This window comes from Ascaphus truei, chromosome 2 (assembly GCF_040206685.1).
Source record: "Ascaphus truei isolate aAscTru1 chromosome 2, aAscTru1.hap1, whole genome shotgun sequence".
NCBI classification, from domain to species: domain Eukaryota; kingdom Metazoa; phylum Chordata; class Amphibia; order Anura; family Ascaphidae; genus Ascaphus; species Ascaphus truei.
The window spans coordinates 181,271,655-181,294,481 of NC_134484.1; the positions used below are offsets into that span (position 1 = coordinate 181,271,655).

Here is a 22,827-nt window from a genome sequence, read left to right on the forward strand (position 1 = left end):
GTGTGTGTGTGTGTGTGTGTGTGTGTGTGTGTGTGTGTGTGTATACATATATACATACACACAACTAATGCACCCTGATGAAGGTCCTGCCTTAAGGACCAAAACATTGGATTTGCGATGTGCTGCCTCTTTCTTTCTTGCAATCCATGTATTTTATTTATATATATTATGTATTTATATAAAATATATATATTAGGTGGAAATAAGCATTTCAAATATATAAAATGTAGTGAAAGGGGGGTGGGGAGTCAGTAAGAATCTATTAAACTAAACCTAAGGGGAAAGAATTTTTTTTTAGAAGGATTACAAAAGTAAATCCAGGTCCCCTGCCGGGACAACACTTGTGTGAAAATGTGTAGACTTCAAACTAGTTTTTGTCCAATAAAAGGTATCATACTACCAATATTGTTTTCCTTTTGTTTTCCCATGAAATAAGGGGTCCTATTCACTCACCATTTTTTATTTTTTTTAAAGCTTTTCCGGCTGAATAAATCGGTGGGTAGAATGATATGGGAAGGACTAGGGCAGACTTTGGGGAGTTATACAGAAATCCTGTAGGTGGCATGTACAATCTTGGTAGGAACCCACTGAAACAGACGAAGAAGAAGAAGGTGGGAGGGTCTGAGCCAGCCGAGTAAGAGCAGCAATAGGGATAGATAGAGTGGATAATGGCGACAGCAGCAGGGCTGGGATTTCTCCTCTGCGAATAAGAAAGAGGAGCAGGGGGAGCTGATCTGGGGCACTGGATGCTGTTTGCCTGCCTTGTATTCTCCCTCTCTTTTTGGACACCTCTTGTGGATGGATCGTGATGGGCTTTCTTACTACTCGTGGAGTTCTTCTTCTTCCTTTGCTAGAGACAACCAGGCGACATCTGCAGCACCGCTTCGGGGATTTAAATAAACATTGGATGTGAAGCGGATACTCTGGCACCGAGGCGCTGCTGGAGGGGGGCTGGGAGGGTACCGCTGCTGCTGCCGCTGCTGCTGCTGGGAGGATACAGCTGGGCTGCTGCTGCTGCTGCTGCTGCTGCTGCTGCCGGGTGGCGGATCGGATGCAAAAATGTCACATAGCAAGGTGAAAGTGGCCGTGAGAGTCCGGCCGATGAACCGGAGAGGTAAGATATAGTCTGGGGGTCAGGAGCTTTCTTTTCTTTTCTTTTTTTGACAGTAGGGGGTCTGCTGCAAAGTTGGCACATGATGATTAGGGAGAGTACATGGGAATGTGGTGTCAGTGCATGAGGAAGGGGGGGTGGGGGGGGGTTGGAAAGACACTGTGCATCTAATGAGTTACATTACATTAGACTTGTTGAAGATTTAACTCGATCATGGGTGCGAAAAAAAAGTATTTTAACTTCAGTAGGTGAGACAACTTAAAAAGTAAAGATATAACAACAAAAAAAAAGTTTTGGAGGCAGTTGCTGCTGATCCGATTCTCCCTCCAAGTGAGTGAGAGGTAACAGGCCGTGAAATACACCATGTCCCCACTGTATGAGCTGCTGAAGTGATATCTGTAATAAGTGAGTGTGTAACTGCCAGGGTGCCTAGCATGCAACTGCTGGATGCCTGAAACCTGCTATGAAGTGATTTGGGGTACTGTTAGAAAACAGACACTTTCATGTACTGTATCTTTCTATTGTTACAACCATGTAAGTGTGTAGGTTTTCGTTTTAATTAGGTATTCGATTGCAGGGTCCTTTTTTTTTTTTAAATGTTCATATAAACAATCTAGGCACATTAATTAACTTGACCATTGATGAACTGATTGGGAGTCAAAGCAAATAGGTCAGTTGGGATGAAAGTGTTGAGTTGTCAGCAATGTAACCATGTGCAAACCACTTGTTTGATTTAGAGATGGATCTGAATACAAAGTGTGTTGTGGAGATGGAGGGGAATCAGACAGTACTACAGCCTCCACCGGCCAACACCAAGCAAGGAGAGAACAGGTACAAAAAAAAAAACCCTCTTCCCATATCTAGTGCACTGAGCTGCTACTTTGCATGGGAACTTACTGGCAACATACTGTATGAAAGCTCTGGGGAGGAGCAGGGGACATGTCATTTTCCTTTCACTTTCATGGAAGTATTTGTAGGGAGAACATGGAGAAATCACCATGTCTCCTAATAAGGGTGCGATGACGAAGCTTTATGGGCCACAACCTGTTTGTTGGGCCTCTTAGCTGCTGTTCTGCAGCGCTTTATTTTGAAATGCCTCTCATCTTTGAAGAGGTTAATAGGAGTATATTTGCTGCTGGCTGATTTAAACTGCTCAAATAAGATTCTCTGCGTGGCATTGCTAGTTTTATGGCTGTCGCATGGGTAGCGATGACAAACCGGTTGGCCACTTCTGCAGGTGAAATACAGTTTCCTTCGGTTTTTCCATACCAAGCCAAACTTGTGGTATGGGTTATTATAGCAGCTCAACTTAACCACCGCTCCACTTCCCTGAGAATTACCGTGGCTCAATGCACACTTGTTTCTCAGGACATCAATATTATTCTGCTTAGAATGCAAACCCCACAGCGTAAAAAAAAAACCTGCAAAACACTTACAGCAGCACACCCCAATATCTACGCCTTTTTGTCTTTAAAGCCTTGCATACTGACATTGTAGAAATCAGTATTTTGAAGCTAGTTTTTCTGTCCTTTTTGCTCTATTCAATAAGGGGTGCTAGTGCTCGTCAGTGTTTTCCACAACAGCAGTTTCACATTCGCATGTCTTTGTGACTTAGTAAAGTTACTGGATCAGAGTGCAGGCCCGGTAAGGATCTGTGGACTACTGCAACCTTTTTACTGCCAGAGGCCTGTAATGCATCCCCATAAAAATCCATGCCCTACAATCACCATCTCCAGACTTGCATAAGCTGTTTCTCACTAAACCAGGCAAGTTAATATCCACGGGTGGAAGAGAAAGATTCCACCTGGCGATATGCAATATACTCACTTCATTTAGAGAAGAAACAACTGTTGGATTTCTTATTCGTTTTCTTACCTTTCTGCTAAGCAGTGAGAAAACGAGTTGCAGGCAACTGGGAAATCTCGCGCATAACTGTAAAGTCCCTTAAAATAAGACTGCTGGAACATAGCCAAAATACCAGTGCACCAGACTGTAAAAATAGATCAGTGACAGAGAAGCTGTGGAGCTGGGGAGGAGATGTGCAAAAGAAAGATGATGAATAATGTTATATATATTTGTTGTGTGATCAACCTGTTTATTTGTCTATTAACTCTTGATACAGAATCAATACATCACATAGAGTGGTAGTAATATTGTAGGGAAAATACAATTACAAATGATTGCGTTCTAGTCATTTATGTAGCATCAATATAACTACAAATATCGTTTCCAGTTAGACTATAACAAAGGTTGAACTCAAAGGACATTTTTTTTTAACCTAATTGTTTATATGTTGAAATTGATATCACATCTGGAAGACACATTGCTTGTGTAATCAAACACCTGCTTTGTATAATGTGTATTTATTTATAACACACATCATTAATATGCTGGAAATACAAGCATGTCTCACTTATTTCAAGGGATTATGTGATGAATTGATCTTGGACAGCGGTATTATGTGTTTCGTATTAATGTAAAAGACAGTGGGGGTTTTGTTTTGTTAATGATGTAGCCAAATAGGCCTTAATGATATTTGCAGTACTGTAATTAGCTGCCTCTGTGTTTCGATAAAAACCTGATGCATTTCCACAGTGGTTGTTCTAATGTGCGATATTTACAAGGCAAATTTGCCTAATAGAACAGCTTGTTCTGCGTTGCCACAGATGTAACCGGTCACTGTTACAATGGACATTTCAAACACCATATGGACAGCTTCCAGCCCACACCGGTTCTCTTATCCTTTGTTTTAAAACATTGTCCATCATTTATTTACGTGCCAAGAACTTGAGACCATCTTAAGTGTGACACCTAATATTCTGAAGTAGAAGTGTTGCCCGTGCATTGCTGTGGAACAGTGTGGGCGTACGTGCCATATGCTGTGTCTTGTCACTACTCACACAATGAAATTCAGCAGTATCCAGCGCTATCTTCTTACATTTTAGAAACGCGGAAAACATTTTTATTACATTTTTTTTCTTTTAAGCATGACATTAGAGACAGCAGACAAGTGATTGTGTTCCAGTTTTATTGACATCATGCCACACAGTACTGGAGCAACAAAAAAAAAGCCTTTGAATTATTTTGAAACATTTCAATGCTAGAAAGCAATGCGCTTCTGGCAGCAAAAGGGAGAGGTTCAGTGACTAAAATGCCACCTCTGTGTTATCACAGATGATGCAGCAGAGTGGTGTTGTGTTTAGGAAAATTTTAATCTCATTCACCTTCATCTATTAACTCCTATCTACTAGCTACCTTATTTTAAAATGTTGTTAACACTTAAATAATATTTATGCATCCTTTCTTGTAAATCATAAATGTAGTTGCTATATACTACTATTGACCATGACTAGACACTGCAGTCTAATTCTCTTTATGGTCTATTTCTAAGGCCAATAAGCAGTGTTTGGTTGTTGTGCCCCCATGAAGACAGCTGCTTCTGTAACTGGCCACTTGTGATGTGTCCACTTGGGAAGGTTGCAGAATGTATCTCTCGGGGCCCTGTTAAATCAGGGCTCATGGAGCGATGCTTCCTGAAACAGGAAAGGATGTTATGTTCCCTTATTGTATGCAAAAACAATGTCCGCCCTGCGTCTCATTAGACTAGGCTTCATGTCATGTTATTGTAGCATGAAGTTGCATTATCTTCCAATAGCGTGAGACTTTCGGTCTGTCTAAGTGTTACTCCGATCCAGAACCCGGATGATGTTTTTAGCTGGAGAAAGAGAGGAGACGGAAATAGTTCCAGAAACACGCAATGTTATTTACGTTATTGTCATTGGAGGATACAGTGTTACTAATAAAATTACGAAGAAGAGGGATACCCCTCAGAACCTTTAATAAAGGCCTGAAACTTTGGGCAATTAAAGCATGTTTTGAAAGTCATCCCTGCTCTGAGGTGTCCAGCTGTGAATTTTACTCATTTATCTGAGATCATTGGAAACATTGTATTTACCCCTTATATAATGCATGGTTGAAACCGATTCGAGCTTCACATTGCAAAGCCGCTATACCCATCCTCACACTGACGAGACCCAGAAGGTCGAAACAGCTGCCTGTGGGCAGGTTTTACTGGCTGTGCTCTTCTTTAACCCAGCCTGCGCAGAAAAGCTGTGTAATGCGGCAGGCATAAGCTTATAGGAGTCCCATGTTAAAATGGACATGAAGTTAAAGGTATATTGTATTGTATGTCTTTATTTATACAGCGCCATTAATGTACATAGCGCTTCACAGTAGTAATAAATGTGGTAAACAAATAAATAACAGATAATATAAATAACAGATCATGGGAATAAGTGCTTTAGACATAAAAGTAACATTAAGGAAGAGGAGTCCCTGCCCAGAGGAGCTTACAGTCTAATTGGTAGGTAGGGAGAACGTACAGAGACAGTAGGAGGGAGTTCTGGTAAGTGCGTCTGCAGGGGGCCAAGCTTTATGTATCATGTGTTCAGAATATCCACAGTGCTATTCATATGCTTCTTTAAGCAAGTGGGTCTTAAGGTGGGTCTTAAAGGTGGATAGAGAGGGTGCTAGTCGGGTACTGAGGGGAAGGGCATTCCAGAGGTGTGGGGCAGTCAGTGAAAAAGGTTTAAGGCGGGAGAGGGCTTTAGATACAAAGGGGTAGAAAGAAGACATCCTTGAGAAGAACGCAAGAGTCTGGATGGTGCATAACGAGAAATTAGGGCTGAGATGTAAGGAGGGGCAGAAGAGTATAAAGCTTTAAAAGTGAGGAGAAGAATGGAGTGTAAGATGCGGGATTTGATCGGAAGCCAGGAGAGGGATTTCATGAGGGGAGATGCTGAGACAGATCTAGGAAAGAGTAGAGTGATTCTGGCAGCAGCATTTAGGATAGATTGTAGGGGAGACAGGTGAGAGGCAGGAAGGCCGGACAGCAGGAGGTTACAGTAATCAAGACGGGAGAGAATGAGGGCCTGAGTCAGCGTTTTAGCAGTCGAGCAACAGAGGAAAGGGCGTATCTTTGTTATATTGTGGAGGAAAAAGCGACAAGTTTTAGATATGTTTTGAATGTGAGGAGCGAATGTGAGAGAGGAGTCGAGTGTGACCCCTAAGCAGCGTGCTTGGGCTACTGGGTAAATGATCGTAGTTCCAACAGTAATGTGGAAGGAGGTAGTAGGGCCAGGTTTGGGAGGAAGTATGAGGAGCTCTGTTTTAGCCATGTTGAGTTTAAGGCGGCGGAGGGCCATCCAGGATGATATAGCAGAGAGACATTCAGAAACTTTGGTTTGTACAGCAGGTGTAAGGTTGGGTGTTGAAAAGTATATTTGTGTCGTCAGCATATAGGTGATATTTGAACCCAAAAGATGTTATTAGGTCACCTAGAGAGAGTGTGTACAGAGAAAAGAGAAGAGGTCACAGGACAGAGCCCTGGGGTACCCCCACAGAGAGATCAATAAAGGAGGAGGAGGTGTTAGCAGAAGAGACACTGAAAGTACGATGGGAGAGGTAGGATGAGATCCAGGATAGAGCTTTGTTCCGAATACCAAGAGTATGGAGAATATGAAGGAGAAGAGGGTGGTCCACGTGTCAAATGCTGCAGAGAGGTCAAGTAATATGAGCAGAGTGTAATGACCTCTGTCTTTGGCAGCATGGAGGTCGTCAGTTATTTTAGTGAGGGCTGTTTCCGTGGAGTCAGCAGTGCGGAAGCCAGATTGTAGAGGGTCTAGGAGAGAATAGGTGTTGAGAAAATGGAGCAATCGACTTGTGCATGTTGATTAGAGTAGAAAAGTAGGCTTGTTTAGCTTGCGAGAGGGCAGAGTTGAAACAGGATAGCATACATTTGTAGTGAAGGAAGTCTGCGAGAGTGTAAGACTACCTTCAGAGGCATTCAGAGGAACGAGTGGAGGAACGCAGCATGTGCGTGTGGGAATTTAGCCAGGGTCAAGGGTTAGTAGGGCGAGGGCGGCAGAGAGAAAGCGGGGCATGTAGATCAAGAGACGAGGACAAGACAGAGTTGTAGTTCCTGAGCAGGTTGTCAGGGTCAGTAGCAGAGCTGAGAGAGGAGAGGGAGGAGCGTAAAGTGGACTCAAAGTCAGGTAAGTGAATAGAGCGCAGGTTTCTGCAGAACCGGGGGGTAGATAGAGGTGGAGAAGGGGAGAAGCGAGATAGAGAGAATGAGATGAGATGATGGTCAGAGAGAGGAAAAGGGAAATGGAGAAATCGGAGAGAGAGAAGTTTTTAGTGAAAACCAGGTCTAAGTAGTGGCCATCCTTGTGGGTGCTGGCTGCAGTCCACTGTTGAAGGCCAAAAGAAGAGGTTATAGAAAGAAAGCGGGAAGCCCAAGGGAGAGAGGGGTCATCAATGTGGCAATTGAAGTCCCCAAGGAGAAGAACAGGGGAGTCTGATGAGAGAAAGAAAGAGAGCCAGGATTCAAAGTGAGAGAGAAAGGTGACTGCCACATGGACAGGGAGAGGAGAGAAGATCTGGACAGTGTGAGCCTCAAAGGAGGGAAAAGCAAGAGATGGAGGAATAGGAAGGGTTCGGTAACTAACGGCAGAGAGAGGAGAGCAGGAGCCCCATGCCTCCACCCCTGCCATCAGTGCGCGGAGTGTGGGAGAAGGAAAGGCCACCATAGGAGAGGGCAGCTTCCAGAGCAGAGTCAGACTGAGTGAGCCAGGTCTCAGTTATAGCAAATAGGAGCAGAGAGTGAGAGAGAAAGAAGTCATGTACAGAGAGGAACTTGTTAGAAAGGGAGCGAGCATTCCAAAGGGCACAGGAGAAAGGGAGAGAGGAGGGAGGGTGGCAGGGGATGGGTATGAGGTTGGAGGGGTTGACACCAGAAGGAGTAGAGGTTGCAATTGGCAGGCAAGGACGAGAGCATGTAGAAATAAGGCAGGGACCAGGATTGGGAGAGATATCCCCAGAAGCAAGGAGGAGAAGCATGGATAGAAAGAGAATGTGTGAGGATGATCTGTAGGGGTGTTTTTTAGTGCAGGGGATATAGCTGTGTGGTGTCAGAGGACGCAGGTAAGAAAGGAGTTCATGTGAACTGAGAAGTGGGGCAGGAAGGAGAGATGGAGATATATGAATAGAGTTAGAGACATACTGAGGCTGGTAAAAAGAAGTGCATAATTTGAGAAGAAGTGAAGTCACAGAAAAAGGTGACTCTGTGTGCTCATTTGCATGCCATTTCCCAGAATCCCTGGCTGCAGTGGAAGCACTTTATGCTAGGAGTTAATGGTGAAAAGCAAGGTTGCAGCCTGTCTGAGACGTGAATGTGCTCACAAGTGATCTTTTTATTTACTATCCCCCCCCTGCATTTTTTACCATAAGCTTTAGCTCCCCTCCTAACTAGCAGTGTGGTTTGTATATTTTGTGAAATGTCATTATTAATGTTTTCTCAGATTTGGGGCCTACATTTTCACAGCTAATGAATGTATATTAAATGATGAAACAACATATTCGCTAAAAATATAAATGGTTACCACAATACATGTCAAGCACCAAGCAATACTGTATGTTCGTTTGAAAAGGTGTACTAATGTATTTCTTGTGGAACAGGAATTACTGCTTTCAAGGTTCATCAACCCCACCTTAAAAAGGGTGAAAGTGCTCCTTATACCATCGTCTTAGTGTTTAACACATTTAGCAGAGTTTTGGGTCTAATTGTGTTTTACGAGCAAATATAGGTCAAGAAGCCTCACAGCCCAACACTGATTATAGGATATCTTTTCTTTGTCCACTGGGGATTCATACCAACAGTAATTGAGTAAATGATGAAGCATGAATTCCAAAGTTGTTATGGTTTAGAAATGTGCAGCTATTTTTAAAAGTACTAATATTTTACAGAGGTATGGGCAATATTCATTAAATTGCTATAGTCAGCTGATTGGCAGTGTAAGAATAGCCCCTATGTCTAACTGATACTGGATAATTTTAGAGTAAATTTAAAAACAATGTAAAGGTAATGAAAAAATTATATTTTATATATATATTATATATATATATAATATACACTAATATAATCAAAAAATAAATAGATGATACCGTTCTGTGGCTAACGAAATGCTTTTATTTGTGCGAGCTTTCGAGATACACTGATCTCTTCTTCCGGCGATGTTACAATGAATATAATATATATATAATATAATATATATATATATATATATATATACAGTGTTCGACAAACCTATACATTTGCTCGCCCCGGGCGAGTGGATTTAACCCCCGGGCGAGTAAATATTGGCCCAAGCAGTACACGTTTGGTACTAGGTGGCGAGTAGATTTTTTTGTGTGGCGAGTAGATTTTTTGGTGATTTGTCAACCACTGTACATATATATATATTGTGACGTTTCATTCCCAGCGTCGGATCTTTTGTCCAGCTCAAAGGCAGGAAACACTGTACTTTCTAAGCAGGGGTTTATTTACAGGGTACAAAGCAGATACAGGGTTAACGCATAACACAAAACAGAAACAAAAGACCTAACTCCTTCCAGGAGTACTGACTAATACTGCTTAGTCCCTAACTAGTCGTGCGAGAACTAAACTCTTTCCCCACTTTACCCAGTGTACCTGCAGCAGGTCCCCTTTCAGTCTCTCACAGGGCTGTCTGTGTGTGCCTTCAGTATCAGATCAGCAGCAGCGTCTCTCACCCTCTCTGTATAACTCTCAACAGTGTGTGTCTGGCAGCATATGGGGGGGGGGGGAATGATTAACTCTGTGAGAGCTGTAAAGTCCCACAACTGCCCCATTCTAGCCCTTAGAGGGCAGTGACGGCATCACAATATATATATATATATATATATATATATATATATATATATATATGTGGTGCAAGTGTGATGGTTAAGAATACTAGTACATTTTATTGATACACTTATCCACATTCTTTTTAAAGAATACTGTACATGTTAATTAAACACTTTATTTTTAAAGAGAAGAGATGCACCTTCAAATTCTTCAATCTAACCCAATATTTTATCATTGTAAGGATTATATATATATATAATACAAAATTGCAATAGTCGTTTTTTGTAGCAGTATTAGTTTGCCGGACTAAAATGATCTTGAAGTACCTTGATGAAGTGTTGATGTTGGAGCAGGGAGCGGGGAGGAGACAGCCAGCCTTCCAGTAATAACATATGACCACCAGCAGCAGCTTGTCTGCACTGCAGCTGTTACATCACTTCAAGCACCAGTTCAACTTGCTGGGTCCAAATTCGTATTTACATTGCCCTTGTTATTCAATATTCCCTTCTGGAGTATACTTGATTTCTAAATATTTCATCATCTTCAAGTATTGATTAAAAAAAATAAAGTGGATATCATGTGAAAAATGGCCATCATAGTGAATTTTCACAGAAGTGTTTCACAATGCTATTTTCAGCTCTGGGGATCCTCCCCCCACCCAGTTCCTAAGATACTTAACGGTGAAGTTGCCAGTTTTACTTTCTGGTTTGCTGAGGGGGATTTAAATGGCTGCAAATTTGTTGCCCCTGAAGAGAGATTTAAACCCGTGAACTTCACTGATAAGGAGCCAGGGGGCCCACGGACCTGTAAATAGCGTGATTCAGCTCTGGGGTACCCACAGTTCCCAAAAAATAAAAAGGGATTGGGGAGGGTAAAAAAACAACAACAAATAGAGTTACTATTGCTTCTTTAACTGTGTCTTACCGTGCTTCTGAAATGATTGAATAGCCTCAAACGCTTTTTGACAGCACAATGATTCCCTGCCCCAGAGACTGCTTTTAAAGTGGTTTGCTCAAGGTCACAGGAAAAGCTGACACTGTACTTTGACTCTACTTCAGAGGCAGAGCGCTTACCAAAAAGCTACTTCTCCAGTCCTACCTTATATGATAATACAAACATAGCACATGTTACAGTGGGGAATTTTGCAGATTCAACATCACTGGCTGAGTTGGATTGGTGCTTTCAGTGCAGTATAAAAAGTTACAGTAACAACTATTAATCATTTTTCGGATCACTTCTGGGTCTGGCTCCCTGCTTAACAGCATCAGTGAGGCCATTAAAAGAATCTGTGTGAATAGGGACACTTCACTTGTTTTATTTAATTTTAGCGATTGAAAAGCTTTTATTCGGCTGTGTTGGCTTTTTAGTATGTTCAGTGTCAACACAGGTTTCTCCCTCTCTATCTGGCTCAGCAGTGAGAACAGAATCTTCCATTTTAACTCTGTGATGCCTGTCTAGTGAAGTGAATACTAATCGTAAGAAGCAGTGTTGACAGGTTGCTCACAATTGCAGGAGGTTTGCTTGCCTTAAAGCAGCATTCCTGCCATTTTGTCCCCCGCCCCAACTTTATTTTTTTTTCTACCAGATGGGAGCCAGAGAGTGAATTGAAGCTGAATGGCGCTATTTTCCGCTCTGCATATCCCCTAGTTCCTGAGATCCATTTCAGTGACGTTATTAGCGGTGTTACCTTCTGGGTTCTCGCTGGGATTTAAAGTAAATGGCCATCCAACAGGAAGTCGTAATCGATGGCTTCCTATTGTGTGGCAGATCTATTTTGTTTCCCCTGGAGTATCTTTCACACTAAACTTATCTCAGGAAATGGGGTGCCCCTGGAACTGAAAATAACGCGGTCAGCTCTAGTGGATCCACCTGTTCCCGTACTGTAACAATGGTGAAATAGGTGGAGATGAAGCACAAATTACAGTCTGATGTCACTGCCCTCATTTGGGAGGGAAATCCAACAAACCATGAGGGTGAGGCAAGCAGGGTTTATGTTAGGAAAGGTAGTGGGAACTATAACATCTCCCTGATACAATGACAACTCTTGAACCTAACAAACATTGTTTAGAAGTCCGTAGCTAGGAAAGCTTTTATAACTGGCTACTCTTCCATCTTTAGCTTGAATTTGATTTTACAGTGGAATTGCGCCTTTAATATTACTCTTAACGTTGTTCATGCAGCAAAAGTATATATGTTTTAGGGAAGTTTTATTCATCATTATTTGGCTTAAGTGCATGTTGTGCTGACCACACATCTTTTATTCAGGTCGTGAGTGAAGCCAATGACACATTGAATTACAGCAGAAGAAAGTTAGAGCTGGCATATACATTTCTTTTCCATCACATCCAGATGTCCACAATCACAGAAATATGTTGGACAGAATAGAAGATTCTCCCATTTTTTTTTAAACCATGTTTGTAACTGTGCACATTGGAGATGGGCGAAAGTTAAGAAAATGTGCACATTTTGGATATTCGCGGCTGAGAGAAAAAGTTGTCCATTATTCCATTTTCTTTAAAGAAAAACACTACCAGTAAATATATTATTTACAGAGCACGTTGAAGCTTTTGCATGCACCATTTTGTGGGAGTTTGCAAATATAAACGGACGTTTGTGTGTATTTGACCCTGGGAATTGACAAATAGCTATAGTTCCAACATTTTCCAAAATATGTTCATTTTTTTTTAGAAAGCATGGGAACCGTCACAAAATAAACCAGAGCAGGTCCACAGATCTCTAATTCCCATCTTCATTTGTATGTAACTAGTGGTCTACGTATAATGGTTTTCCGGGATACTAACTTTTTACATATTTTTAAAAAAAATCTGTTTCATTTAAAAAAATAAATTAAAAAAAAAGCGTCTAAAGAACTGTTATGAACCTTTTAAAATAATTGGGCCCACTTATTTAAAGATGCAGATCTGACTCTGACCTCCCCAACATGAAAACTTTAGCATACTAAATTATCCTTAAAGGGGAAATGCACTTTTTTTGACTTCACTGAAAATTAAGTTTACTTTTCTTTTCATCTGTACCCTGAAATTGTCTCTTTCATGACACCGTACCATTCATTTCCGCAAGCTGTTTCTCTGATAGGAATGCAAGCAAGAGAAAGGGGAATGATGCACTGTGGCAGGGGAAGCAGGTGCAGCCCAACACGCAGGTGTATTTGCTTGTTGTTTCAGTGAATTATGAGGGAGAGTCCCTCTACAAAAAGGGAGAGATGACCAGTCTTGGCAAACAAATGTATCTATATTTGTTTTTAAAGATGCCACTAGCAAAGATGTAACCATAAGCATGTTACTGTGATGTGTTCACTGCACAGCAGGGGAACCCTAATTTTAATGACATGTTTAAAGCTGCAGTTCAGTCTTTTTTTTTTTAATTTATTTTTTTACTTCAATAGTTTCATGTGTGCAATCTCTAATTACCTAAAGAACTGTATCGCTGCAGGTCAATTCGTTCTCCATGTATTGATCGGCGAAATTTGGTGACATAGTTAGTGAAGGGATCTGTTTTTCTTCTGCTTCTGTCTCTCAGTGGAAGCTCATGAATATTCATGAGCACTCCTGCACTGACATGTGCTAGAGGGAGGGCAGGGCTGACAAAGGGGTGTGCCAGGGCGTGTGACAGGACATGAAGGGGCAGTGCCTTAGCAAATGGTTGTTAAAATAGAATACAAGAAAATTGGTCTTTTAAAGTTGTTTTTTTAAAAACAGAAAATGCTAAAAGTATTTTTTTTTACTACAGAACTGATTTATTAAAAAAAAACACACGTGCAGGATACTGACTGAACTGCAGCTTTAAAGCAGCGAAACGTAAGATCTTATGGGTTTAAAAAACAAGAAACAAATCAGTTCTGTAGTATTATATAATTGTGACTGTTTTAATTATTTATTTTTATTCAACTCTTAATACCATTTTTAATTAGTTTTAAACCATTCTTTGATTTCTATAGCAGGGTTTAGCACACTTCCCAAGCAGTGCAAGATCTTTGCAACACTTTCCTGTTTGTGATCATTTGTTGCCAATGTTCCCAGCAGTTTGTACTGCAGACTGTAACAATAGATAATGTCACCTTAGCAATATAAGACTATATTGTAGCTGCTGAGTTACACTGACTGAAGGATTGATTAAAACTGAAAGGCGGCCATTATGTTAGGCACACAATCAGACTTTTTACAGATTTAGAACAGGAGCCACAAACGATTACCAGCTTAGGTAAGAATGTGGAATTATACACTGTCACATGCTTCGCATATAAAAAGGAGAAAAAAAAGGCAAGCAGTATTGCGGCTTTAATCATGTACTGAATAGTTGGTAATAAAAGCTGTTTTTGCTGAGGACAAGAAGTATTGGTTTGGCAAGATATGAGCAAAAGCAGGTCACATTCTCCAGACAGAACTTTTTTTGTGATGTGCCACAATTGCTGGCTTCAGTGCATTAAGGGAGGAGAAGGTCAGGTCATTAGGGACCTGGGTGTGTTTGCAGCAGTGCGTAAAGCTCATCAGGAGATGATGTGTTAAAAGAGATGAAGCAGCTGTTAAGTGTTCATATATCATTGCAAGATAAAGGATCGCTTACTAACAGCTTTCACTGGGGGGGCCAAGCCACTGTATTAACCCCTTTGTTATCAGAGAGGCATGTAACACATTACAATACATAGTCATGCGTGCCTTTCTGGCAGCAAAGGTTATACAATGAGGCTGTACCACTAAGGACCAAATTTAACTAATGCCAGTAATGCCACATGGGTTCTGTGTAAGCTTATTACGGTCTCGAAATAAAATCGGAAAAGTATTTTCCAATATTTTTTTTTTTCAAATATGTGTAATATGTTTTTTATATTACTATGTAACTTATGCTTTGGCCGTTTTTGACAAGACTTTATCTTTTTGTCCTAGTTAAGTAATTTTTTATGCCGTCAGTCAAACAGATAAGGAGCATGTAACACGTGTTTTAAGAATAACATTACGTTTACATTTTTAAACATTTAAGTCAAAAGTCAATTCCATAGGAGGACGAATGGACGGCTATTTTAGAGGCTACTGCTAAGAGCTCCATATGCACTACTTTGAAGGAGAATGCATATAAAGTATTGATGAGGTGGTATCTCACCCCACTAAAATTATCAAGGTTTGTCACAGGATACTCCCCGCTGTGTCCCAAACAGTGCGGAGAATCGGCGGACCTGTTGCACATGCTGTGGTCTTGCCCTCGGATCTCACACCTGTGGGATGAGATTAGACATTGGCTCCGGAGGATTTTTGACCTCGCAATTCCCCCTGATCCGTGGCTGTTCCTATTGAACAGACCATGGAAGGGTCTTTCAAAAGCAGGTAATAAACTAGTTGCACATTTTGCAACAGCAACAAGGTGCGAGATCGCAGCTATGTGGAAACAACCAGAGATCCCAAATATCCCAAAAATTCGAAATCGATTATGGTACATATGCCAGATGGAGAAATTGACGAGTCTGGTCAATGACACTGGCGAAAAATATATAAAAGTCTGGACGCCTTGGCTGGAACAGACAGACATCCCAGGGGTTGAGGTAGCCACGATATGGCAGTGATTATTCCAAGTGCATTCTCGTACAAAGTAAGCGGAACGGACTACGAGACCTAGTTGAGGACACGCCATGTGAACACCTTGGGTGGCCCTGGAAGTCGGCAAACAATCGTGTAGAGTACATCTACCAGCCACCTATGGGAAAATGGCAGTGCAGCGTGCCCACGCCCCCCCCCCCTTCCCTCCTTCCCACCCTCCCCCGCCTTAATTTACCCTTTTTTTTTTTTTTTTTTTTCTTTTTTATGTGTTGTCCCCCCAAGTTTAAAATACATAAATATCCCAACTGGTTATAGAGATATCATATTCAACGCATGAACACTTAGGGCTCCAGAAGGAGAATGTAGCAGTATCGTACATGAATGTAATACTGTGAATGTTCGTGTTATTTGTATTGCGATGCTATTTATATTGAAAATCTTCCAATAAACTTGAAGTTATAAAAAAAAAAAAGTCAATTCCATTAATACAGTAATTAAAAAGAAAAAAGCTTCCTCCTAAAGGGTACTACCTTTTAAAAAAAAAAAAAAATACTGTCAGTTTGTGCCTGTAGGAAACTGCAAATTGTCTTGTTTTTGACCTTTTTGAGAATAGTTGTTTTCCTGTTTTAATAGAGGTTTTCCGTTTTGGAGGCTATTAAAGTGTATATTTTTATCCCAACAGGCGAATGTTTTTTGCTCTGTGTTACGTTATGTGTCAGTTCAGCCACACGTCTGTTATCTGCATGAACTTACTAATGATATTAGTGCTTTTGAAGAAATGAAACGTGCGCAAATAGGATGTAAACTGTACATGTTGAGCTTGTTCTGTGTCTCCTGACTGTGCTGGACAGTAGAATGTTATTTAAAAATATAATCCCTCTTTGCTGACAAAAGCATTATTTTATAAAGAACTGAAACCTTAGGCCCGGGACATAGTAAAATCAGCGTCGCTGAGGCGGGCTGAGCCGCGCTGAACAGATGCACAAAGCCCCTGCATCTGTAATCAGAGCGGCGATAGTTTCTCCCTCCGCATGCGTGCTGATGCGTGCGGAGGCTGAGAAACTTCCCCGAGACAGGCAAGTTTGAAATTTGCCGCTCGGGGAAGCGGAGGAGCGGTCACGTGACCGCTCCCATCCAATGGGGCTGCAGCCGGCTCGGCATTTTAACTACAGAGCCACCGGACCAGACAGAGGCAGCACAGAGGTGTGTGTTGTGTGTGTGATGTATGTGTGTGTATGTGTGTGTGTGTGTGTGTGTGTGTGTGTGTGTGTGTGTGTGTGTGTGTGTGTGTGTGTGTGTGTGTGTGTGTGTGAATATATTTTTCAAAGTTGCACAATGTTAATAAATAATTTATTCTCACAACATGTCTTTTTTTTTAATTTTTAAAATATTATATAATACACACACACACACACACACACACACACACACACACACACACACACACACACACACACACACACACACACACACACACACACACACACACACACACACACACACACACACACACACATATACACACACACAGGTTCCCCAGTGGCACACAAACACACAGACCACTTCAAAGTGACACACACACACACACTGACAGCTACCAAGTGACACACACACACAGTGATACCCGCCTCCCAAGCGCGCTTGCTGTCTCCTCTGCCAGGACAGCAAAAAGCTCCTGGTAAAGCGAGCGGCAGCAAGCAATAGCGAGCAGCAGCACCAAAGTCTTTACTATGTCCCAGGCCTTATACAAATGTAGTGGTGCTTAAAGAAATATCTGGCTGCTTTTTGTTCCTTTGGAAATGAAACACATTTATTTTTCTTTTCAGCATGAACTGAATACGCAAGTATCTCCTCAAGTCTTAAGTTGTCTTTGCTAGAGGGCTGATAAGGAGGGAGATGAGCACCGGGGCAAACTCATGTTGAACACACAGTGATATCACATAGAAAGGGTTCGCCAGAGGAAATCAGCCCTCTCCCAAAGTCTCACATTGACAGACTAACTAAAACTACACACATGTAATTCTTTCAAAACTCCCCTAAGATTAAAGTCTTGTTTGTTTTTTGTGTACATGATGTAGACTGTGACTGCACAGCGTAAAAGGCTTTACATGGCAACTTCTGTTTGCTTAGCCTGTGTGAATGGCAGCGGACATTTTTGTGCCCCATTGTGGAAATGTTTACCAAAAGTATCCAAGCATTGGGGCGTGGGAGTATTCCCAACTTGGAAGCATTTCACGTCAAGCATAGGAGTTAAATATAGTCAAGCAACAAGTGTACCAACTACAGAGAAAACAACCAGCTCGAAATCTTTCCGTTTCTTGCGACCTGTAACGTGTTTGTTTTTGAGCATAAAACTTGTTCTTTCTATAATTACAAGAAACTTTAGTTTGGGAACGCCGTGTTATTTTACACTGTAATTAATATGTTGCTTTTTTTATTGGCGTCTCAAGCAATTCTTTTCAAGGTGCAATAGAGTGAAATCCCCCAACTATATATATATATAAAAATGGTTATTGAGGCAAAAAGTGACACTGTGTGCTCATTTGCATGTCATTTCCCAGAATCCCTTGCTGCAGTGGAAGTGCTGTACAGGCATACCCCGGTTTAAGGACACTCACTTTAAGTACACTCGCGAGTAAGTACATGTCGCCAATAGGCAAACAGCAGCTCGCGCATGCGCCTGTCAGCACGTCTTGAACAGCAATACCGGCTCCCTACCTGTACCGAAGCTGTGCGCAAGCTGGGAGACTATAGTGCCTGTTACAAATGCGTTATTTACATCAGTTATGCACGTATATGACGATTGAGGTACAGTACATGCATCGATAAGTGGGAAAAAGGTAGTGCTTCACTTTAAGTACATTTTCGCTTTAAATACATGCTCCGGTCCCATTGCGTACGTTAATGCGGGGTATGCCTGTATGCTGGGTGATAATGGGGGAAGGGCGGGGTTGCAGACCTGCCTAAGACATGCAGATGAGCATACAGCTATATTTGCATATTTGCTTTCCTGTGGAGGGTTTTTGTCACTTTTTTTACTCACCATAACTTAACTCAGTATTATGGTTTAGCCTATCCCATAGCCTCTCTTGCATTCCCAGTAAAATCAACCCCACACTGATGAGACCCATCAAGGTCGAAACAGCTGTCTGTGGGTGGTTTTCTGGGTATGCACCTTAACCCTGGCTGTGCTCAAAGCTGTGACCATGCAGCAAGCTTAAGCCTATAGGGAACCATGTTAAAAATGGTTGTTGAGGCAAAAAGTGACACTGTGTGCTCATTTGCATGTCATTTCCCAGAATCCCTTGCTGCAGTGGAAGTGCTATATGCTGGGTGATAATGGGGGAAGGACGGGGTTGCAGACCTGCCTAAGACATGCAGATGAGCATACAGCTATATTTGCATATATATATATATATATATATATATACATATACAGTGCTCGACAAACCCACTCGCCCACTCGCCAGCTGCGATCGGAAATTGGCTCGTGGCCAGTAACATTTCCCCTGCTCGAAAAAAAAAAAAATCCCATGCTCGAAAAAAAAAAAAATCCATCTAGCTGATTGGCTGTGACGCGCGATGGAGCTGCCAGGACTTCAAACTGCCCTTCCTTCTATGCACAGGTGAGAGGGGACATGTGGGCGTGTGTGCGTCTGTTCCTCCTCCTCTATACTGAACTGAATATCCTCCTGTATAATTATGTCAGCTGCTGCACTGATCCGGTCATGGAGGATTTTGGACAGATGTTGGAGGTGGGTGGAATGAAATGCGGGGCGAGAGGTAGTGCGGGTATTTCTCCTCTCCCTCCCCCCTGCTCCCGCTTCCCGGACTGACGGGGCGCAAGGTTGTAGCGCGGTGTTTCTCCTTCCCCCCCTTGCTCCCGCTGCCCGCGTGGGCTGGAAGGTAATGGCGCCGGTGTTTCTCCTTCCCCCCCCTGCTCCCGCTGCATGCGCGGGCTGGAAGGTAGTAGCGCGGGTGTTTCTCCTTTCCCCCCCCCCTGCTCGCACGGGCTGGAAGGTAATGGCGCCGGTATTTCTCCTTCCCCCCTGCGGGGCTGGAAGGTAATGGCGCCGGTATTTCTCCTTCCCCCCCCCTGCTCCCGCTGCACATGCGGGCTGGAAGGTAATGGCACCGGTATTTCTCCTTCCCCCTGCTCCCGCGGGCTGGAAGGTAATGGCACCGGTATTTCTCCTTCCCCCTGCTCCCGCGGGCTGGAAGGTAATGGCGCCGGTATTTCTCCTTCCCCCCCCCTGCTCGCGCTGCACGCGTGGGCTGGAAGGTAATGGCGCCGGTATTTCTCCTCCCCCCCCTGCATGCGCGGGCTGGAAGGTAATGGCGCCGGTGTTTCTCCTTCCCCCCCCTGCTCCCGCTGCACGCGCGGGCTGGAAGATAGTAGCGCGGATGTTTCTCCTCCCCCCCCTGCTCGTGCGTGCTGGAAGGTAATGGCGCTGGTATTTCTCCTTCCCCCCCTGCTGCCGCTGTGTGTGTTTCTCCCCCCCCCCCCACGTGTGTGTGTGTGTGTGTGTGTGTTTGTTTCTCCCCCCCCCCCCCCGTGTGTGTGTGTACGTACGTGTATATGCAGGACACCAGAGGTACCCCCCCAGTTTGTCACTTCAGTCACCCATCCCCCCTACCCACTCACCCATCCCCCCTACCCAGTCACCCACCCCACCCAGTCACCAATCCCACCAGTCACCCAGTCATTAATCCCACCCAGTTACCCAGTCAGTAATCCCACCCAGTCACCCATCCTCCCCCACCCAGTCACCCATCACACCCAGACACCAATCCCACCAGTCACCCAGTCAGTAATGTCACCCAGTCAGTAGTCCTACCATCAGTAGTCCCACCCAGTAACCAATCCCAGTAACCCAGTCAGTAACTCAGTCAGTAATCCCACCCAGTCAGTAATCCCACCCAGTCAGTAATCCCACCCAGTCATTAATCCCACCCAGTCATTAATCCCACCCAGTCAGTAATCCCACCCAGTCAGTAATCCCACCCAGTCACCCATGCCAACCTCCACCCAGTCACCCATCCCACCCCGTCACCCAGTCACCAATCTCACCCCCCACCAAGTAGGTAATCCCACCCAGTCAGTAATCCCACCCAGTCACCCAGTCAGTAATCCCACCCAGTCACCCAGTCAGTAATCCCACCCAGTCACCCAGTCAGTAATCCCACCCAGTCACCCAGTCAGTAATCCCACCCAGTCACCCAGTCAGTAATCCCACCCAGTCCGTAATCCCACCCAGTCACCCAGTCCGTAATCCCACCCAGTCACCCAGTCCGTAATCCCACCCAGTCACCCAGTCCGTAATCCCACCCAGTCACCCAGTCCGTAATCCCACCCAGTCACCCAGTCCGTAATCCCACCCAGTCACCCAGTCCGTAATCCCACCCAGTCACCCAGTCCGTAATCCCACCCAGTCACCCAGTCTGTAATCCCACCCAGTCACCCAGTCAGTAATCCCACTCAGTCACCCAGTCAGTAATCCCACCCAGTCAGTAATCCCACCCAGTCACCCAGTCAGTAATCCCACCCAGTCAGTAATCCCACCAGTCACCCAGTCAGTAATCCCACCCAGTCACACAGTCAGTAATCCCACCCAGTCACCCAGTCAGTAATCACACCCAGTTACCCAGTCAGTAATCCCACCCAGTCACCCAGTCAGTAATCCCACCCAGTCAGTAATCCCACCAGTCACCCAGTCAGTAATCCCACCCAGTCACACAGTCAGTAATCACACCCAGTCACCCAGTCAGTAATCACACCCAGTTACCCAGTCAGTAATACCACCCAGTCCGTAATCCCAACCCCGCCTCAGTCAATCACCCCCGCGTCCGTCAATCACCCCCTCTCTGTCTCTCTCCCTGTCTCTCTCCCTCTCTGTCTCCCTCCCTGTCTCTCTCCCTCCCTGTCTCTCTCCCTCCCTGTCTCTCTCCCCCTCTCTCTCTCCTCTCCCTCTCTGTCTCTCTCCCCCTCTCTCTCTCCTCTCCCTCTCTGTCTCTCTCCCTCTGTCTCTCTCCCTCTCTGTCTCTCTCCCTCTCTGTCTCTCTCCCTCTCTGTCTCTCTCCCTCTCTGCCTGTGTCTCTCTCCCTCTCTGCCTGTGTCTCTCTCCCTCTCTGCCTGTGTCTCTCTCCCTCTCTGCCTGTGTCTCTCTCCCTCTCTGCCTGTGTCTCTCTCCCCTCCCTGTCTCTTTCCCTCCCTCTCTGCCTGTGTCTCTCTGTCTCTCTGTCTCTCTCCCTCTCTGCCTGTGTCTCTCTGTCTCTCTCCCTCCCTGTCTCTCTCTCCCTGTCTCTCTCCCTCTCCCTCTCTCCCTCTCCCCCCATCTGTCTCTCTGCCTGTGTCTCTCTCCCTCTCTGCCTGTGTCTCTCTCCCTCTCTGCCTGTGTCTCTCTCCCTCTCTGCCTGTGTCTCTCTCCCTCTCTGCCTGTGTCTCTCTGCCTGTGTCTCTCTCCCTCTCTGCGTCTCTGCGTCACTCTCTCTCTCTCTCTCTGCCTGTGTCTCTCTCCCTCTCTGCCTGTGTATCTCTCTGTCTCTCTCACAGACTCTGGATATATTATTTACCCTATACTGCTTTCTTCCAGATCTGACTCAAGCTTCACACGGAAGACATCGGAACCCCCCCTAACCCAGAAGACAGGTAAGGAACACCTCCCCTCCAATGTATAACATTGCGGGAATGAGGGTACATGGACATTGAGGGACTGCGGATCAGGTAAGATCCCAGGTGGGATTGCTGCTTTAAATATTGTGAAGTGAGGCATCCAGACACTGGTTAAGGGGTGCAGGAAACTAGTCATTCATATTTGGCTTTTTTTTCTAGATCCGACATTTACATACACACACATACACACACACACACACACACACACACACACACACACACACACACACACACACACACACACACACACACACACACACACACACACACGTAACAAGGACTAATTGTAGCATAATGTAATACAATAAATAAACGTATGTCAAAAACGAATGTTCTTACTAGAAATTTATTCAATTTATTTTATTTATGTATTTTTTTAAAAGCGGGGTTGGGGGCTGGACTGGGGGTGGGGTTGGGGGTGGGACTAAGGGCGGGGTTGGGGGCGGGACTAGGTGGCGAGTAGATTTTTTGGTTCGGCGAGTAGATTTTTGGGTGATTTGTCAAGCACTATATATATATATATATATATATATATATATATATATATATATATATATATATATATATATATATATATATATCTTTCATGTTCTTTTATGATTCAAGGTTTGCCTATCAGTTCTACAAATTAAGGGCAGAAACTGCAAAAAAAGAACAATAAATGTTCTAACGATTATACTGTTAAGTTATACTCTGTTAACGCCTTGTGTGGAGTGGACCGGACAACATATGTTTACATCAATATTTTCCCAAGATAAAAAAAAAGTACTAGAGGATGTGATCAGGA

The 22,827-nt window shown here is 43.7% G+C and overlaps 1 protein-coding gene across 7 annotated transcripts in view; it reads left to right on the forward strand.

The window, feature by feature from the left end:
- Positions 1-590: 590 nt before the first annotated feature.
- Positions 591-22,827, forward strand: part of KIF13A (kinesin family member 13A) — a 206,805-nt gene continuing 184,568 nt past the window's right edge. For 4 of the 7 annotated variants that reach the window (XM_075585636.1, XM_075585638.1, XM_075585637.1 and 1 more), the window contains exons 1-2: positions 592-1,114; positions 1,849-1,942. In XM_075585636.1, coding sequence (XP_075441751.1) covers positions 1,060-1,114; positions 1,849-1,942 — 149 coding nt within the window. In that variant the 5' untranslated portion in view covers positions 592-1,059. Of the gene's footprint in view, positions 1,115-1,848; positions 1,943-22,827 lie in introns of all 7 variants that reach the window. The other 3 variants (XM_075585633.1, XM_075585635.1, XM_075585634.1) reach the window with 1 other exon arrangement.